The sequence below is a fragment of the Leptonychotes weddellii genome, chromosome 2, assembly GCF_054177405.1.
Source record: "Leptonychotes weddellii isolate Sample4059 chromosome 2, ASM5417740v2, whole genome shotgun sequence".
In the NCBI taxonomy this organism is placed as follows: domain Eukaryota; kingdom Metazoa; phylum Chordata; class Mammalia; order Carnivora; family Phocidae; genus Leptonychotes; species Leptonychotes weddellii.
In genome coordinates, this window is record NC_138370.1 from 96,896,411 (window position 1) to 96,915,947 (window position 19,537).

Genomic DNA, 19,537 nt, shown 5'->3' on the forward strand with positions numbered 1-19,537 from the left:
AAAACCCTCAAATACTTTTCTTGTGGCATGAATATCCTTTTATATCCTTCAGAGACCCAGGACATGTGTTCAATTTATAGAATTTTAAAAATATATTACATATCTATTGAATTCAGCTGAAAGACATTTACCTGTTAAAATAATAAAATATTATATTAATTAAAGGGAAAGATTTGAATCCTAAGGATTCTCTTTGGAGGGGTAGGGGAAAAGGGGAGATATTGGTCAAAGAGTGAATAAGATGAATAAGTCTGAGAAATCTAATATATAGCATAGTATTATAGTTAATAATACTGTATTATATACTTGAATTAAAAAAAAAAAAAAGAATTCTCTTTGGAAGTTAGACCTAAGCAGGCCAATATTGTCTTGTTATCTACAGGAGTCGACTTAACTTGTTCTGTGTCAAAATACAACACTACCTTTTAAAATACCCAAGGCAAACCATAAACATATCATTATCTCTAACGTAGTACCTGGAACAGATTAATTACTATTAGCTTGTGTGAAAGTCAAACAAAAACTGACTATGACCTTAAAACTCCTTATGAAAAATCAAAAGTTTTATTCCACTAGCACTTACAAAATACAGCACCAAGCTGTCACATTCCCAGAGCCGTGTGAGAAAGCTACCCGTTGTCCCCTCACCTCTTCCCAACCTGAAAATTCCCTAGAGGAAAGGTGCTTGAGAGTCTGTATAGCAGGTAACAGAACATGACCTGACAGTGTTTTCCAGGAACAGGGCTGATAAAGTCTAAAATCTGAATTAGTCTTTGTGTTCTTTCCCCCCTTTCACATCATTTCACTTCTCAATTTTTATTTCACTGCTTATTTCCTTTCACTTCCACTTTCAAGTATTTGTCTAAAACTGATGGTCCACTCAAGCACTAACAACTGAAGGAGTGAATACCCATGACTGAATAAACTTAAAGAGAAGGATTTAAGACACAATCATATGGGAACCTGATAGCTTGCTACTTGCTCAAGCTTCCTTTAAAGGTTTGTTCTCCAACAATTCTGAACTTTTAGTAGCTTCTAACAAAATGTAAGACTGTCCCTAGTACCAAATCTATACCATAATTATAAAGAGGAATATTAATGATTTCTGAACCTGCTCATTAATATCTCATTATTTTTTCAAAAGTGGAGAACAATTCCATATAAACTGAACACACAAAAGTCCCATGAATACAGGGAAATGCTTAAAAAGTAGAGCACTCTAAATCTCTACTTTATATAAATACTTGTAGGTAGTCCCTACAACAATTTAAGCCACTTTCTTTTACCTCTTTACACATGAAAAAATTACTGTAACGGAGCAGGGTTTAAAAAAATAAAATAAAATTCATTTAAAAGCTACATTTTTTCCCCATTCAGAATATGTCTTTAATTTGCAATCAACAAATATATGATTTTTTTTTTAACAAACCATGAATTGAGAACAGAGGATTCTAGTAAAAATGTCCATGATATAGTCTTACTATTTTGCTGCATAATAAAAAAAGGCAGGAGGAAGACAATATGTGAGTAATACAGTAGTGATTACTGTCACATGCCCTTTAGTTCCCTCCTACTCCAGTGCTTTGTGCTCTCACTAGGAGATAGAGACTCCTTTTTTCACACCTTTGTGCAGACAAGAGAGACGTCGGTTTCAATCTCCACTCTGCTACTTAGTAGTTGTGAGACCAGAGACAAATGGTACTTAGCTTGTTCAGATCACAGTCAACTCTGTAAAATGGAGCCAATTATCTCTGGTTTACAGGATTGTTGGGAAGAAAAAATTGCAGTTAAGAACATAATCTCAATGTCAATGACTGTTAATCTTTTTCATTTGCCAGACACCGTTCTAAGCTCTTTACAAAGAATACCTTCAATCCTCAAAATAACCATATGTAATTGTTACTATTACTACTCCCATTTTACAGATGAGTAAACTGAGACTCAATGAGTTTAAGAAACTTGTCACAAAGCTAGTAAGTGTCAAAGTCAGGATTTGAATCTAGAAAAACTGACATAAAAATCCATTAGCTCTTTAGTGCTGCAACTGGCACACAGTAAGTGCTCAAATACTACTACTACTACTACAAGGCCTGAGAACAACAACCCATTAGTAGCAATAACCACACACTACAATCAGATCTTAGTTTCTAAAATACCCTTCTTCACTAAAGGAAAAAGGACGCCTTGGAGAAATGGCTCAGTACATCGTTGCAGCAGTATAAGATGAGCTAGGAATATCTTACCGAGACCTCAACGTGCTTAAAGATTCATGGGAACATGTTCAAAAGACAGTTTGAAGAAGCTGTCACTGACCATGTCTAGGACAAGCTGCTATCAAAATAACTAATGACTGTAATGGATTATTGCTGAGTGAATAAGAATCCATGAGTCAATATGAACCCAAGGAAGTCAACAAGGGAGAAGAAAAAGCTCTCCTTTACACTGAAACCTTGACCCATAAATATAGAAGGAATGTTGGAATTAGAAAATCATTAATAAATGCTAAAACTGAGTGACAGTTTAATTAAGAACAGGACATTTACATGGTATCAAAAAATCTCCCCACAAATTACTTATTAATTTCAATGGGAAAAAGTGGTAACTTTACAGTGGAGAAACTTGGCAGACACCATTTTAATCAAGTGCTCAAAGTTAACATCATCAATATGGGAACAAATCAACATCATGTGCCTTGGACAGGATGCACTAAGAACACGATATTACTTCAGTGGTAATCCTGCCAAAAACACATGATTTGAATCTAATTAACAAGGACAGATCAAATAAACCCAGACTGAGGTACATTCTAAAAAACAACTTGCCTGTATTCTTTAAAAATGTCAAAGTCAAGAAAAAGAAAGAAAGGTTAAAGGATTGTCTTAGATGGAAGGAGTCTAAATAGAAATGGCAACAAAATTCAATGGATGACCTTGAATTGGATCCTGGGCCATGAAAACAGCTATAAAAGATCTTACTGAGACAATTGTTGAGATCTAACTATGGACTGTGTAGCAGATATTATTACATCAGTGTTTAATATCCTGAATACTGTATGGCATTTGTGTTACGTAAGACATTGTTCTTATTTTTTTTTTTTAAAGATTTTATTTATTAGACAGAGAGAGAGAACACAAGCAGGGGGAGTGGCAGGCAGAGGGAGAAGCAGGCTCCCTGCAGAGCAGGGGGAGCCTGATGTGGGACTCGATCCCACGACCCTGGGATCGTGACCTGAGCCGAAGGCAGTCGCTTAACCAACTGAGCCACCCAGGCGCCTGACATTGTTCTTATAATGAGGAAATACATACTAAAGTACAGAGGGGTAAAAGTACATGATAACTTCAACCTACTTTCAAATGATGCAGGAAAAAAATGTATAATAATAAAGCAAGTGGGGCAAAAATGGTTTATATAAGTGTACATGCGAGTTTCTTTTACTCTTCTTACAAGTTTTCTGTAAGACTGAAATTATATAAAATTTAAAAATTACAAAAAAATCCAGAAAGATAGATGGGTATCTACATACTTAAAGAAAAAAAATTACTCCCCATCTATAACCCTCTATTTTTACCCCTCCTCTAATTGTGCACAAGGATTTGAATATTTCAAAAATGCCTAAGAAATAAACTTGTGTTTAAACATATTGTTTATAGAGCAAATCCTTCTACTCAGTAATAAAGATGACCAAAGGAGAATCATGGTCATATATAACTTGAAAGGTCAGCACTTATTGTTGTCTTAAACTATTAAAATTAATGAAGGAACTGAACTGCTTAGTGTTCTACCCAGCAAAGCCAGAAAAAGATATTAAACAGGCTTCAACATATAATCATATACACAACTTCTTCACTAGCAAGATGTGAACTACTACTTCAAGCAGGATAATAACTACAAATTTTGGGCCTTTTAAATATATGACAAGGGCGAAAAAGGACCTAAAAGAAACACTGTCAATTTCTCTTTCACTATTATAAAATCCATATGGTTTATTTTGATTAAAGTGGCATGCAGAGCAGAAAATAAAACATTATGCCTAAAAGGGTGCTAAAGCAATCTTAGGCCAAAAGCTTCAGTTAGGGCTCATTCTTTGATATGTGACATGAGAGGAAATGCATTTCTGAAAGAAGAAAGCACTCTACCATCATGAAAGATGTGTTGTTACTTACAAAATGGTAAAAGATGTCCAAAGGAGGAAAAATAAAACAAACAAGCAAAACACCTCATTTCAAGCGACCCAACCTTCTATAACCCAAACCAAGCAAGTTCATGGAGCTAAATCTGCAGACACTTTTTTTTTTTTTTTAAAGGCTAACAGACTGTGGACATAAAAAGAAAACTTGAGTAGGAAAAGATCAAGAACTGGCGTAAAGCTAAAGCAGACCTGCTTCCTCATCCTCCTCCTCCTCTTCCTCATCATCGGAAGTTGATGACAAGGGAGTTGGTGCGGAGCTAGCTTGATTATTAACATAGTCACCATACTGCATGCCTGTAAAGTGGAAAGCACAAACACAAGAGTCAAACCAACAGGAAAGATGAGAAATAAAATTCTGACATTGCATTAAAAGTGAGAAAGAACTCTGACATTCTAAAGAACATCCCAGCATGCATTTTAATGTTAGCAAATTTATTATCAAAACTGGAACCGTTAGAAAATTTCTGCAAAGCAGTTTAGTAAAAGCAGCTTTTACATGAACTGGTTTAAGTGTGAAAAAGTACCACGTATTACACTGATAATATTCAGGAAACTGCAATGATACTGTGAAAATTTTACTGAGCTCTATACATGTTTACCTTCTTTGACCTTAGGGCCCTTGTGGTATACTTCCTTTGGGACTATGCATTCTTGCTGAGCAGTGATCATTTCTACTGAAATGAATTTATACCACATTCAACACACATCAAATACTTGATACCTTCCTTCTGCTAATGCCACTTTGATGGTAACTCAGTTCTCATAACGGAAAAAGAATGACAGTTAAAGAAAAGAACTGTATTCAGAATAGTTCTCTGCTCACAGACGCTCAAAAAAAAAAAAAAAAAAGAGCTTATTAACTGTGGTCCTACAAGTGTGACAATTACAAAACAGTGAATTTTCTGAGATGGCCAATCATCCCAGCCTATTGCATACACGTCAGTCTGAAGCAGGTGGATGAGACTGGTCTTCTGTGTAAGACACAATGAGAAGGAAGATTGTGTGGAAAAGGTACAGCTGTACTATGTAACCTTCAAAAAAAAAAAAAAAGTGATTGGGTATTTTTATTATTTAATAATTCTGGTAAAATTAGGCTAAAAATTAACATTCACAAAATCTTATGAAGGAAGATAATCCCAATTAAAAATAAGAACATAAAAATGAATAAATATCCTTACAAAGAAAATCTTATAATTCAACTTGAAAAAAAAGATAAAAGAAAAAACACAGAAACACAGTGTGGATTTTTAAGGACATTTCACAATATCGGAAGCACAATAAAGCCCTGCCTCACCAAAATCACATGGTAGTCCTCTGATGCTTTCTTTCTTTTTTTCTTTCAGGTGACCTTTTAAAATTAGCATGTTATGTTAATAAACATAACTCATGTCTATCATAGGAAAAACACTATTAAAGAGAAAATTTTGAGCTCAGAAGAGAGCAAAGGTTAAACTGTCGATGAGTGAAGCTTTGATCTTCTCACTAGGACCAAATAAGTCACAGAAAAATCTGCTGGCTTTGCTGAGACATCTTTTACATATAAAATAAAATAGGGGCGCCTGGGTGGCTCGGTTGGTTAAGCGTCTGACTTCAGCTCAGCTCATGATCTGGGGGTCCTAGGATCAAGCCCCCTGGTGGCTCTGTGCTCAGTGGGGGGCCTGCTTCTCCCCCTCCCTCTGACCTCCCCACCCCCCCTTGCTCATGCTTGCTCTCTCTCTCTCATAAATAAAATCTTTCAAAAATATATATAGGTAAAATAGTAGTTATCACAAACTCATCTGAGAAAGTAAAAATCAATGTGAACTAAAATAAATTCAGGCAATACAAGAAATCAATTTAATACTCTGAAAGACCAAATTCAGAGTGGCACGTTCCTCTAACAAAAGCCTATTTAAAATGAAAATTTGACTAACAGGCCTTGCGTTAAATATACTAAACAGTTTGCAATTAAACACAAGTTAACTGTAAAAAAATTTTATTTTTTTATTTGACAGAGAGAGAGCACAAGCAGGGGGAGTGGCAGACAGAGGGAGAAGCAGGCTCCCCGCTGAGCAAGGAGCCCATAGTGGGACTTGATCCCAGGACCCGAGGATCATGACCCGAGCCGAAGGCAGATGCTTAACGACTGAGCCATCCAGGCACCCCTGTAAAAAGATTTTAGAAGTAAACAAATTCTTCAATTTAAGAACCTCTTTAAAATTAAGTACTTTCTCAAAATGCAATTAGCATTGCACTTTAAAAAGTACAAGTGTGGGGCGCCTGGGTGGCTCGGTTGGTTGGGCGACTGCCTTTGGCTCAGGTCATGATCTCAGGGTCCCGGGATCGAGCCCCGCATCGGGCTCCCTGCTCGGCAGGAAGCCTGCTTCTCCCTCTCCCACTCCCCCTGCTTGTGTTCCCTCTCTCACTGTCTCTCTCTCTGTCAAATAAATAAATAAAATCTTTAAAAAAAAAATAAATAAAATAAAAAGTACAAGTGTTTGTACACATTAAGAAAAAATGAGAAAGAAGTAACTCCATTTACTGCGCTAAGAAGGGCCACTAAGCAGGAAAAAAATCAGAAGAGAATCCATTCTTTTCATGACTGAATCAACATTCAGGCTGATGACTCTGTAACTAATCAAAAGAGGCAAAGAACAGCACAAACCTATTATGTATGATAAAACATTTTCCTCTCTTTTTCCACATTTACTAATTAAAAACAGATTCACTTATTATTGGAAAAATATCCAATGCTTAATTGGAAACAAATGAGATGGCTACACAATGATTAAAAAAAAATCTATAGAGCAACTACTTAATGCACTGGAACAAACCCATGAATAAAATAGAGTAATATTATTATATCATTTTATGTTATACTATGGATGTCAATGTACTACATTAACAGAATGTCACACAGCATACTCAAATTTTTACTTTCCTGAAAAAAGATGCAATCCTTTTTGAGAAGTGCTAAAGATAAAAGTGTCAAGATTTAAGCCCTTCCCCAACTGTGACTCTTACTATACTCAGAATTTAGCCTTCCTTTACTTGTCCAAATAAACTTTGTTTGAAGCTTGAGAATATTAATGGCACAAGAATATGACTGACATTTTTACTGGTGACTCCAGAATAACAATCAATCCTTATTTAAATGCCCTGCTTTAGGCTGGGTACACTACATACAAACTGCAACAAATGGGGAGTTACAGCCAAAAAGGAGTTGAAAGCCAAGTCATCTACTCTAGGGTATGTAAACGGTTATGCAAACTTCCTGAGTGCCTTTATTTAGACCTTCTTTAGGAGCCAGAACCTATGTATGAGATACTCAGATTGCATATATGAGGTGGCAGAATACGCATCTTCTAGAGCTTGGCCTGAAAGCCACTGTAGAAATGTACATGGAGTACCTCCCACCCCACCCACTACCACCACCACCAAATGGGGTGGCAATGCTGAATCCTAACTTACTCTGTTTTAATCAGAGCTTTTCAGTGTGAATCTAGTAAATCAAGAAGCAAGACACACTTCATAGATAGAACCCAACATGATGAAGAGCTTTGTTATCAACTGGGCCCCAGTATTTTAAAAAGGACCTTCGGTTTAAACTACCTCTCATATTAAAGTACCTTCAGGCAAAACTCAGAAGATCATATTCTTGGAGCTGCTTAATAAAAGGCATCTTCACTGTTCCCTGGATACAGCTATACTGGGAATAAATAAAACTAGTCTGAAGAGAACAAATCCCTTGTGGAAGTTCGCTTTTTTTAAATTTAAGAGTTCAAACTTCTGAGCGTTATCTTTTCTAAGCTGGTCTTCAAACTAGGTACACATACTGTAAGACTTTCCATTGTCTTTGCAAAATAATGTTTTTAAGGGAATCAATTTTCCATAGTACTCTCTTTCTAAAACTTACCCACCTAAGAAAATGCCTATGTTAACAACAGCCATTCTCTCACTTTACAAAGAAAACACATACCCTTAACTCATCCTAAATCTTACCATAATACATAGCCCTGAGATATAAAAATATCTCTGGCACTAAAGGGAAAACTTCCTTCTTCCTTAAATGATTAATCAAGGCACCCTATATCTATCGACTTTCTTTTACCTTGCCATTCATGTTTCAGTTAAGACCAAATATGTTAGAAATAGCGTTGGTGCTCACTGGAATATTCTTTTTTTTTAAGATTTTTAAAAATTTATTTGACAGAGAGACACAGCGAGAGAGGGAACACAAGCAGAGGGAGTGGGATAGGGAGAAGCTGGCTCTCCGCTGAGCAGGGAGCCCAATGTGGGGCTTGATCCCAGGACCCCGGGATCATGACCTGAGCCGAAGGCAGACACTTAACGACTGAGCCACCCAGGCGCCCCTCACTGTATTATTATTAATTCAGAAATACTGAAAAGTAGACTGGTGGGAGTCATGATGAATTTATTTAATAATTCTGTATACACATAGCTCAAAACTATTACTGTCAGAGAACCCACTGCTTTTGAAAGAGTCCCATGAGAACAAAGCAGAAACAGTAAGAAAGACTGACTAGACAAGCAGCAGGACGCTGTGAATAAAGATGGGGACTCTGGGTTCAATTCTAGGTTCTATCACTTACCAGCTATGTTTCCCTGGGCAACTTACTGACCTCTCTAGTTTTCATTTACATCATCTGTAAAAAGGGGTAGTAACTACCTCAAATGGTTGTTGTGAGGATTAAACGAATTAATATATTTCAAAGCTTAAAATGTTGCCTGCAGGCGCCTGGGTGGCTCAGTTGGTTAAGCGTCTGCCTTCGGCTCAGGTCATGATCCTGGAGTCCTGGGATCGATCCCAGCATCGGGCTCCCTGCTCGGCGGGCAGTCTGCTTCTCCCTCTGACCCTCCCCACTCTCATGCTCTCTCTCTCTCTAGTAAATAAACAAAATCTTAAAAAAAAAAGAAAGTTGCCTGAAATACACTAAATACTACATAGCTATTATTATTATTGAACTTTAAAAACGTGTTTTTGTGTATATTTAATTAAAAACACTTATTGTCAGCTATTCTTAATTCTTAACCCTATAGGGGATAGGGCAAGTAATTAAAAAAAGAACCTTCCACCAATCTGAGTAGTATTCTTAGCAATGTAAATTCTTTTAAAAACAAGCAGAATGTTTTCTAGGATGACCAATTTTTTTCAAGATACACTGGATAAAACTCATAGATAAAAATTCTACATAATTTCTTTCAGAGTCAATATGAGATATTCAATAAAGCATTGTACAACCTATTTTACCATAAAATACTTATAATGTTTATAATCATTTCTCACCTTCTTTTATTTTATACAATATTTAATTTTTTCTGCCTCCTTTTAACAACACAAAAATATTCACTAACAGGGGAACCTATTATCACTTAGTGGTATATGTTTTTCTTTATTACACTTACATTACATCATGATTCCCACCAGTCTACTTTTCAGTATTTCTGAATTAATAATATTACAGTGAGGGGCGCCTGGGTGGCTCAGTCGTTAAGTGTAATTAATTATTATTAATTACATGGGAACGTTTTAATGATGTCTAATGAAATCAACAGTTATTTCTGATTTTTATACTTGATTCCTATTTAAATATTTTTAAAAAGTCAAATATCAGAGTTTGATACACACAATGCATATATTTACCACCGGAATACAATGTTTTTCAAGATAATCCTCACTTCATAAATAGCGTAATATTAGGTACATGTTGCACTGCTTTATTTCAAATTTGGTAACGAAAACCAGCATACTGACTCATTGTCTAGTTTTTATAACCTACTATAATAAAGGATAAATTAATCACATTAGATCTTTGACATTTAAATTTGACTGCTTTTAGTAATTTGGCTTAGAAAATATATGCTATAATTTATTTCTCAGTGGAGCTTATGATACTCTGTTGAAACTCCAGGAACACATTTCCTTAGATTAAAAAAATGAAATTAGATTTTCTGACAAAGAATAAAATTTTTCTCACTGGTTTGAAAATGAAGACTGCCTGGGCGCCTGGGTGGCTCAGTCGGTTAAGCGACTGCCTTTGGCTCAGGTCATGATCCCGAAGTCCCGGGATCGAGTCCCGCATCGGGCTCCCTGCTCAGCAGGGAGTCTGCTTCTCCCTCTGACCCTCCCCCCCTCATGCTCTCTCTCCCTCTCTCTCTCAAATAAATAAATAAAATCTTTAAAAAAAAAAAAAAGAAAATGAAGACTGCCTTTGCCAATTAGGTTACATGAAATACCACACATAAAACAAATGACCTCCATCACAGCTTGGAATCTTTGATAAAAATACATTTAAAGGATATGATACTGTACTGGCAATGGTACAATGAAATTCACAATATTTTGAATAATTGGTGATTCAGTTAAACAAGTATTAGGTTTGGAGGCAGAAGATTTATACTGATCTTGGCAACCCACCTAGGGAGGTTGTGTTTTTGGGTAAGACACCTAACCCCTCTAAACTTCCATTTCTTCTTCTATAAAAGGAAGATGAAATATGATATGCTTGCTTCACCTGATGATCAAGTGATAAAAGTTAAAGGTACTTTAAAATTGTAAACTGCTACGTAATAATGCTACTATCTGGAAAATAACATCGAACAAACAATAAAAATTTCTGATATGTAACTCAGGTTAAACACATTAAAAAACTCCAAAGAACAATACTGCTTTAATAAAAACCTTTTAATACCATTCCTGTCTACTTTACTTGAACAAAGTTTCTTAACAATTGTATGTGTGAAAATAAAAACTATGAATGAAATTTACCTAAAGTTTATCTTATTCTAGTAATGAGTCATGTACAACTCAGGTCCACAAAGCTATGGTGGGGATGGGGGAGAGCCATTCATCTCACTGAAAGATATATTTCCAGTCAAAATGTACTTTCCATAAAAAATATGCAAATTCACAATTTTTACATGTTGTTTTGACCAACTATATGCTAACAATAATTGTACTGACAGTTTAAGCCAGAAGAAAAAATGCTAACGCTTAGACACTAATGGTCATAGACAATAAAGCAAAACGTAAAATTTCACTTTATATAATATTACTATGGCAGAGAAGTATGATAGAATGATAAAAGAGTTTCTAGCTTAAGAATATATTATACTGGGGCGCCTAGGTGGCTCAGTCGTTAAGCGTCTGCCTTCGGCTCAGGTCATGATCCCAGGGTCCTGGGATCGAGCCCCGCATTGGGCTCCCTGCTCCGCGGGAAGCCTGCTTCTCCCTCTCCCACTCCCCCTGCTTGTGTTCCCTCTCTCGCTGGGTCTCTCCCTGTCAAATAAATAAATAAAATCTTTAAAAAAAAAAAAAAGAATATATTATATTACTATATTCAGGGGAAACAGTATGACATTAAGGAGAAAAATGTTAAAGAAAGGCTCATTTGGGCCTTTTTTAAAAGGATGATGGTAGGTTCATTCTAGTGGATACAAAGAATAATATAACGTCTTTATTTTATTTTATTTATTTTTTTTTTAAAGATTTTATTTATTTATTTGAGAGAGAGAGAGCACATGAGAGGGGGGAGGGTCAGAGGGAGAAGCAGACCCCCTGCTGAGCAAGGAGCCCGACATGGGACTCGATCCCGGGACTCCAGGATCATGACCTGAGCCGAAGGCAGTCGCTTAACCAACTGAGCCACTCAGGCGCCCTAACGTCTTTATTTTAAAGTCAACATATGCATGATGTTGAAAAGTTACATACCTTCAACTATTTAGACTTCTGGTGAAAAATTTTAGATGTCAATCTAAAAAACGTTCAAGTAGTTTACAGAGTTTACCCAAAAACTTTTTAGGAGATATGTAAGCAAAACTTTGCAGCCTCCTGTCTTAAGACCAGTGTAAGAATGCTAGGTCCTTCTGAGAATAACTATGAAAGGGTGTCTTTGAAGCTGAGAGAAAAATATTAATCTCTTTTCAACATTAGTATTTTAGCAGTCATATCAGAACCACAGCAGAGCTTATGCAGCTCACACACCACCAATTACTACAGGCGCCACTCACACAAACCACAATTCACACAACATACATGGTAGCCCTACCTCACACAATTAGGTTGTACATCCAGATCTATCCAAAGGTAAAAAGGCCACTAAGATAAACCAATCTCTTACGTAAGAAAAAGGAACAATAAAAGCTACCATTCAAATGTTTCTAGTATTCTCTTTTCTGTTACTTATTCAAGGAGCTTCTCTTAGGTACATCAAAAGTTTGTTAACAGCCAACTAAACAATTCAGCCTCATTTTATAGAAAGATAAAAAGGTTTGAGTTAAAAATCTTTCACTCTGCTACTTGGGCAGAGTAATTTACAATCTTGGGGAAAATACCTAATCTTTGTGCATCTCACTTTTCTCATCTGTAAAACAGGGCTAATATTATAGGATTGCAATGCGGGTTAAATGAGATAATAAATATAAAGTATCTGGCACGTTGTAAATGCCCAATAAATGGTAGCTCCTCTTTTCAAATCTATCTTTTTAAATCTATCTTATTAGTAAGAAAAAAAAAAGGAAACATGGTTATTTTGTGGGAATGTGGTTTGCAAAAAGACAAAGTAAAACGGTAAGATGGTACTTAAAGTAAAATGGTAAAAAAAAGAAAATACAATAGGAAAAAGATATTAGGAGGGGCAATGTGAAGGGTCAAACGAGCATAATATTTAAGAAATGGAAGGCAGTCATTAATGTAGAGGAAAGATACTCATTTAGTTATGGGTTCAACCTGCCCTTAAGTTTTTTCCACTCATGATAAGCAAAATTCTCCTACCAGTCCTTCATTTTAAAAGCAAATGCTTATAAAAAACTAGATTTTATTCCTAATATACCCACTGGCTTGATGGGAATCCATGGACACTCCATGGTGCTGCAGTTGGTTTTCCTATAAAGCCAAATAAGAAAATTTATAATGTATAATCTGATCAAATGATAGAAAGTACTCTTGACCACATACTCAACAGATAATAAGTAGTGAGATCAACCTAAAACGCTTTTTCTGAGTTTCAGAACATAAGAAAGTGAGAAAGAGAATTCTTCATATTCAAGGTGAGAAGCTGTCGTTACATAGTTAAGTATAGTCCCTATGATATTACTAATGGTTGCTCTGGAAATACAAACTTCCTAATAACATCTCAGTTACCTCTCATGAAATGAAAAATACAGTATTTCAACTGGAAACACCAACAGATTCGGAATTTTAGCCAGGAAAAAAAAAAAACCAAAATACTGCCAAAATAAAAGGCAAAGTTGGGAAAGAGGGTCAAAACAACACATTTTAGTTATCTGTCACTTATTTAACACATGAAAAATATTAAACAAGCAAATGAATAAACTGTATTGTTTGTGCATGCTGCAAAGGTATGGCTTACAGTTTCATTTTCACCCTTCTCATTCCCAAAACTGGGTCAAAAGTTACTTTCATTAATAATAACAAGTAGAGAAATCATCAAATAGGATATGGAGATTCATTAAATAAGAAAATCTTGGATGCTAAAACTATAATAACCTTTAAAAAATAGGAAACAAATGTTCCATGGGAGAGGGATGGATTGGCAATCATAATACACTGAAACAATAAACTATTAGCCATGAAAAGGACTATAACGACTATGTGGATATACGAAGAACTGTGTATAATTTAATAAATCTAACCACAATATACAAAATGGTATGTAAGCTATGACTGCAATTATGTAAAAAATAATCATAAACAGACTGGAAGTTAATATATAAAAAGGAAATGATGTTTGAATTGAGATTATAAATTACATTTCTTATTTTCTAAAAATTACGATTATACAGTTTGACTTTTTAAAAATCAGCTATTTTGAGGGGCACGTGGGTGGCTCAGTCAGAAGAACATGTGACTCTTGATCTGATGGGCATGAGTTCGAGCCCCACATCGGGTACAGAGATTATAAATAAATAAACTTTAAAATTAAAATTTTAAATACCTTTCTGTTGTAACAGCTCTGATGGCTGTGTAACTGAGGCTACCGGCTCAATTGGGCGATTTGCAGCTGCAGGTGTTCGTGTTGATGAGGCTCCTGATAAAACAGTGGATACGACTGGGCTGGACTTGAGAGGCTGAACATTTTGCATAACAGGACGAGATAAAGAATCTGCAACTGAAGACAAAAAACTATTTCATCCACAGCAATCAACTTGAAAATATTAAAATACCAACAAAATATGGTTTATCTGAAGTTCTTGTAGAAATATCAGTTGTATCACATTTATCTAGTATTATATAGAGAAAATAAGAAGGTCCAAAGAAATGATTTCCAGATAAACTGAAAACTTACTCACCAAATGTTTTAATAATCTTTAACAGCAACTTTCCTAAAACATGTCATAAGCCTCCTTACCTTTTTAAACAAAATGAACCCCAATTTTTCTCTACTAATGATCGCTACTATTAATTCATTATTGTACTACATAATGGTACCTAAGATGAACAGAGGTTCTCTGCTTCTGCAGTAATGTAGTCCATGAATTCCACAAATACTACTAGTATCAGCTCAGATCCCCTTTTGTATTATAAACTGTCACATCTTATTTACTGCTACTAATCAGGGGCCGTATTTCAAATGGAACTAAGTAAGGACTCAATGGTAAGACTAGGTTGGACGTCTGAAATAAATAAAGCACAGGTGATTCATAGTGGGCCTTTGTGATAGCTCAAACTGACCAATCTAGAGTATAATCTTCAGCCAACCAAGAGCTCACTGAAAAACCCATGGCAACAGCCTAAGCGTCCACTGATGGATGAATGAATAAAAAACACACACAGGAATATTATTCAACCATAAAAAAGGAAATCCTGTCACTTGCAACAAAATGGATGGACCTTGAGGATACTGTGCTAAGTAAAATAAGTCAGAGAAAGACAAATAGTACACGATCTCACTTATATGTAGGAAAAGTTTAACTGACAGAAACAGAGTGGAATGTGGAATGGTAGTTTCCAGGGCCTGGCATTGGCCGGGGGATGGGGGGGGGAAGATGAAAATAGGGAGATGTTGGTCAGAGGGTATAAACTATTAATTTTTTTTTATTGAAGTATACTCACTGGCATATAATATTAGTTTCAGTTGTACAACATAGTGATTTGACAATTATATAATGCTCACCACAATAAACATACCATCTGTCAACATAAATTTTCAGGTGTTTTTTTAACAGATTTTATTTATTTATTTATTTGAGAGAGAGAGAAAGAGTGAGAGAGAGTGTACAAGAAGGGGAAGGGTCAGAGGAAGAAGCAGACTCCCCGCTGAGGAGGGAGCTGGAGACATGGGGTTCGATCCTGGAAATCCTGGACCTCCAGGATCAAGACCTGAGCCAAAGGCAGTCGCTTAACCAACTGAGCCACGGAGGCATCCCTATAAGTTTTCAGTTTTAAGATGAGTAAGTTCTGGGGATCTAATGTACAGCATGGTGACTATTGTTAACAATACTGTTTTATAAACTTGAAAGCTGCTAAGACAGTAAAACTTAAATGTTCTCACCACACACACAGAAAAGGTAATTATGTGAGATGATGGATATATTAACTAACCCTACTGTGGTAATCATTTTCTAATACATATGTGTGTCATATAGCAATCATCACATTGTATCTCTTCAACTTACACAACATAGTATGTCAATTATATCTCAAAGGGGAAAAAAAAAAAACCTATGGTGGGGAGCCTGGGTGGCTCAGTCGTTAAGCATCTGCCTTCAGCTCGGGCCATGATCCCGGGGTCCTGGCATCAAGCCCTGCATCGGGTTCTCTGCTCAGCGGGAAGCCTGCTTCTCCCTCTCCCACTCCCCCTACTGTGTTCCCTCTCTCGCTGTGTCTCTGTCAAATAAATTAAAAAAAAAATCTTTAAAACAAAAAACCTATGGCAAAAAACTAGTGAGCAGTGAAAATATACTGAACATATGCATATATGAATGTGCATACATGTATGTATGTTTAAACATGCATGATGTGTGTGTGCATATATAGAGAGACAAACTTAGAAGTGCTAAGACTAAATAAAACAAATGTAGGAATGTGGTGACAGAACAAAACATGTTATATGTTGGGGCGCCTGGCTGGCTCAATCGGAAGAGCATGCTACTCTTGATCTCAGCGTTGTGAGTTCAAGCCCCACACTGGGTTACTTAAAATAAATAAATAAAAATTAAGGAAAAAACATGTTATACGTCCCACTGTGTACAAATGATATAAATATAGGGAATGGGAAAGAAGGTGGAAGGAGTCTAAATGTGCTATTCATCGTTTTTAGGGAGGACAAACATCATTGTGGGAAACTGAAAACATGGTCACAGTAGTTTGCAATTCTTCTCATTAAGAAGTGGAGTCTATTTTCCCTCCCCCTGAATTAGGGCTAACCTTGTGATTGGCTTTAATCAACAGAATGTGGCAGAGATAATGGTATGCACATCCCAGAACTCAAATCTTAGGATATCTTGTAGCTATGCCCTTCTGCTCTTGAAATGCTGTCCTGAGACTACCATGTAAGGAAGTTAGTTAAGTGTCAAAAAACCTAGGTACCCCAGTAAACTATCTGCACCAACTGCTGGACACCTAAGTGAAGTTCTAGGATCTTCCAACCCAGCCAAGTCTCTAGCTAAATGAAGACACATGGGTGAGTCCAGGAAAAACCATCAGAGGAACTGTCCAACCAACCCACAGAACTCTGAAAAATAGTAAATCATTTTTGTTTTAAACCAGAATTAGATAACTGATAGAATCATTAAAATATAACAGAGTGATAAGTATATTTAACAGTACAAAGTGAAACTAAGAAAGGTAAAATCATCTAATACTGGGTGATGGAGAAAAGGGAAGGGTGGTAGAAGACAGAGTAAAGATGGGTGAGGTAAAGACCAAACCTGCCATTAAAGATAACTTTAAAAACTATTTTTTAAAAGATTTTATTTATTTGAGAGCGAGCACAAGTGGGGGGAGGGGCAGAGAGAGAAGCAGACTCCCCACTGAGCAGGGAGCTGGACACGGGACTGCATCCTGGGACTCCAGGATCATGACTTGAGCCGAAGGCAGTCACTTAACCGACTGAGCCACCCAGGCTCCCTGAGAACTATTTTTAAAAATACTTCCCTAAAATCATCAAAGACCTAACACGCTATTAATGAATTCCTAGGCCAAAATCTGTACAAAATTGACTCAGAGAAATAGCCAACACTCAAAGCTGCTTTCACTTTCTGCTGCAAAGCTGATCTGCTGTTTTCTGTGGCCCTGCAGGGCATGGGAAACAGAAGACACATGCCAGGGCATACTGGATGGGGTACCTGATACGGCACCCCGTACTTCCACTTTGAAGAGAGTGCTCTGAAGGGTTATAACCTCAGGATAAGGACAAACCAGGAAACCAGACCTTTCAAACACCAGTGGCTTTGGTTCGGAACATTGAAGAGTCCAGGAAGTCTAGAGTTCTGGACTTGAATTAGTGCAATAAGCAGGTAGTACCTAGAGGCTCTTGGGAGAAGAAAACAAAAAGCCTCTATCAAGAACAACTCCATCGTCCTAGGCCTCAAACTATTCCCACAATTAATTTTTCAAAAGCAATTCCAAGCACAAAGTCAAAGATAAGTAGTTTAAACAGGGCCCCTCTCTGTTCCAGAACACTACAGCCAGTCAGTCTCCAACATGCTTATAATCCTTCAAAATTCTGCCAGAGCTTCAGGGTGGAGATGAAACATTTTATCCGCAAAACTTCCTAACATGGTTAATGAGGCCTGGAATGATCCTAAGTCCCTAGCCTCATCCTGGCCGGAGTTCTCTAGCTTCACTGGTCGTCTTCCAGTCGCTTGAACTTGTCATACTCTCTCCCAGTAAAGAGGAATACAATGACTCCCCGCTTTGATGTCACAAACTTTTTTCTTTCATAAAATAATTGTTATAGCTGAGTTTATGTGATACCTATATGCGTATGTACACATATACACCTATAAAACCTTAATAAAATACCCACAAACTCAGCATCCAGTTGTGAATTACTCCCTTGCTTTTGTTTTTAAATAGTTTACCACACAGACAAGTATTCCTAAACATTATTCTTGCTTGTTTTTTTTTTTTACTTGGTAATATCATACTACACGTATTCTTCCATGACCTCCTATGTTACATTTCTGGGATTCACTCGTGTTAACGAGTGCAGCCCTATATCCCATTTTCACTTCTGTTCAGCAGTCCATTGGAAGGATATAATTTATTTATCCATTCCACTATAATGACTTTTGGGTTTCCACTTTTTGTTTTCACAAACGGTGCTGCCATAAATATTCTTGAACATGTCCCTGGTGCAGATACGCATGTTTCTCTAGGGTAGAGCTTCTCAAGGTGTGTGCCACAGCTCACGTGGGTGTAGGTGTGCAGCAAGGGACTCAGAATCCCCTTAGCCTGGGGGCAGCCTGTGGGGAATAAGGTCTTTTGGCCTAGAGAGCAGACTAGTCCTTTTAGCCCAGTATCCCCAACAAATGTCACCATTTCCTTTAAGTGCTACACATCTAAAACAGGACGTGGTGCTCTAGAGCCTTCCTATTCAAAGTGTGGTCACTAGGCTAGCAACACCTCTTTGCAGACACTTGATGAAAATGTAGAATCTCAAGCCAGGCCATACTAGACTTGGTGAGTAAGAACCAGCATTTTAGCAAGAGTCTGGGTGACTCATGCACCAAATTTTAGAAGTGGAATAGCTGCATTTTAGGGTATGGCTATCTTCAATTCCACTAATGCCAAAATTTCCTAAAATATTGAACCCATTGATCTTCCTAACAACAACAGTGTCTAAGAGTTCTGTTATTCCATATCCTTGCCAATGGTATGGTCAGATTCTCAAATTTTTACCACTCTGCTGCTAGGTATAAAAAGATATCCCACTCTAGTTTTAATTTTCTTTTCCTGATTATTAATGAGGTTGAGTATGTTTTCATTTCATCTTGTTTTTTTTTTTTCCCTTGGGTTGTTACAGCCCTCTTCCTTATTAATTTGTATGTATTATTTGCGTATTCTGGATAAACACACTTAAGTATTTTTTTCTCCCAGTTTATGACTTGTCTTTTTGTTTTCTTCATGTCTTTCAGTGAAGAAAAGTTCTTAATTCGAAATTAGTCAAGTTGAGCACGCTTACTCTTTATACCTATAATTTATTATATTGTGTTGTGAGTGTTCCCTACTCCAAGTTTCTAGAGGTAGTCTTCCATACTTTCTCTAAAAAGTTTCTACATTTTGCCTTTTACATTTAAATATTTATTTTGCCTGCAATTTGCTTTATACATGAAAAATTCATTCTTCAGACTGCATCTCAAATATCAGGGAAAACTGAGAAT

The 19,537-nt window shown here is 36.6% G+C and overlaps 1 protein-coding gene across 5 annotated transcripts in view; it reads right to left on the reverse strand.

Moving 5' to 3' along the window:
- Positions 1–19,537, reverse strand: part of SEC24B (SEC24 homolog B, COPII component) — an 86,368-nt gene that overhangs the window by 41,340 nt on the left and 25,491 nt on the right. For 3 of the 5 annotated variants that reach the window (XM_031025653.2, XM_006727192.3, XM_081812013.1), the window contains exons 3-4: positions 14,146–14,319; positions 4,379–4,483 (exon numbers count right to left, since the gene is read on the reverse strand). In XM_031025653.2, coding sequence (XP_030881513.1) covers positions 4,379–4,483; positions 14,146–14,319 — 279 coding nt within the window. The remainder of the gene's footprint in view (positions 1–4,378; positions 4,484–14,145; positions 14,320–19,537) is intronic. The other 2 variants (XM_006727194.3, XM_006727193.3) reach the window with 1 other exon arrangement.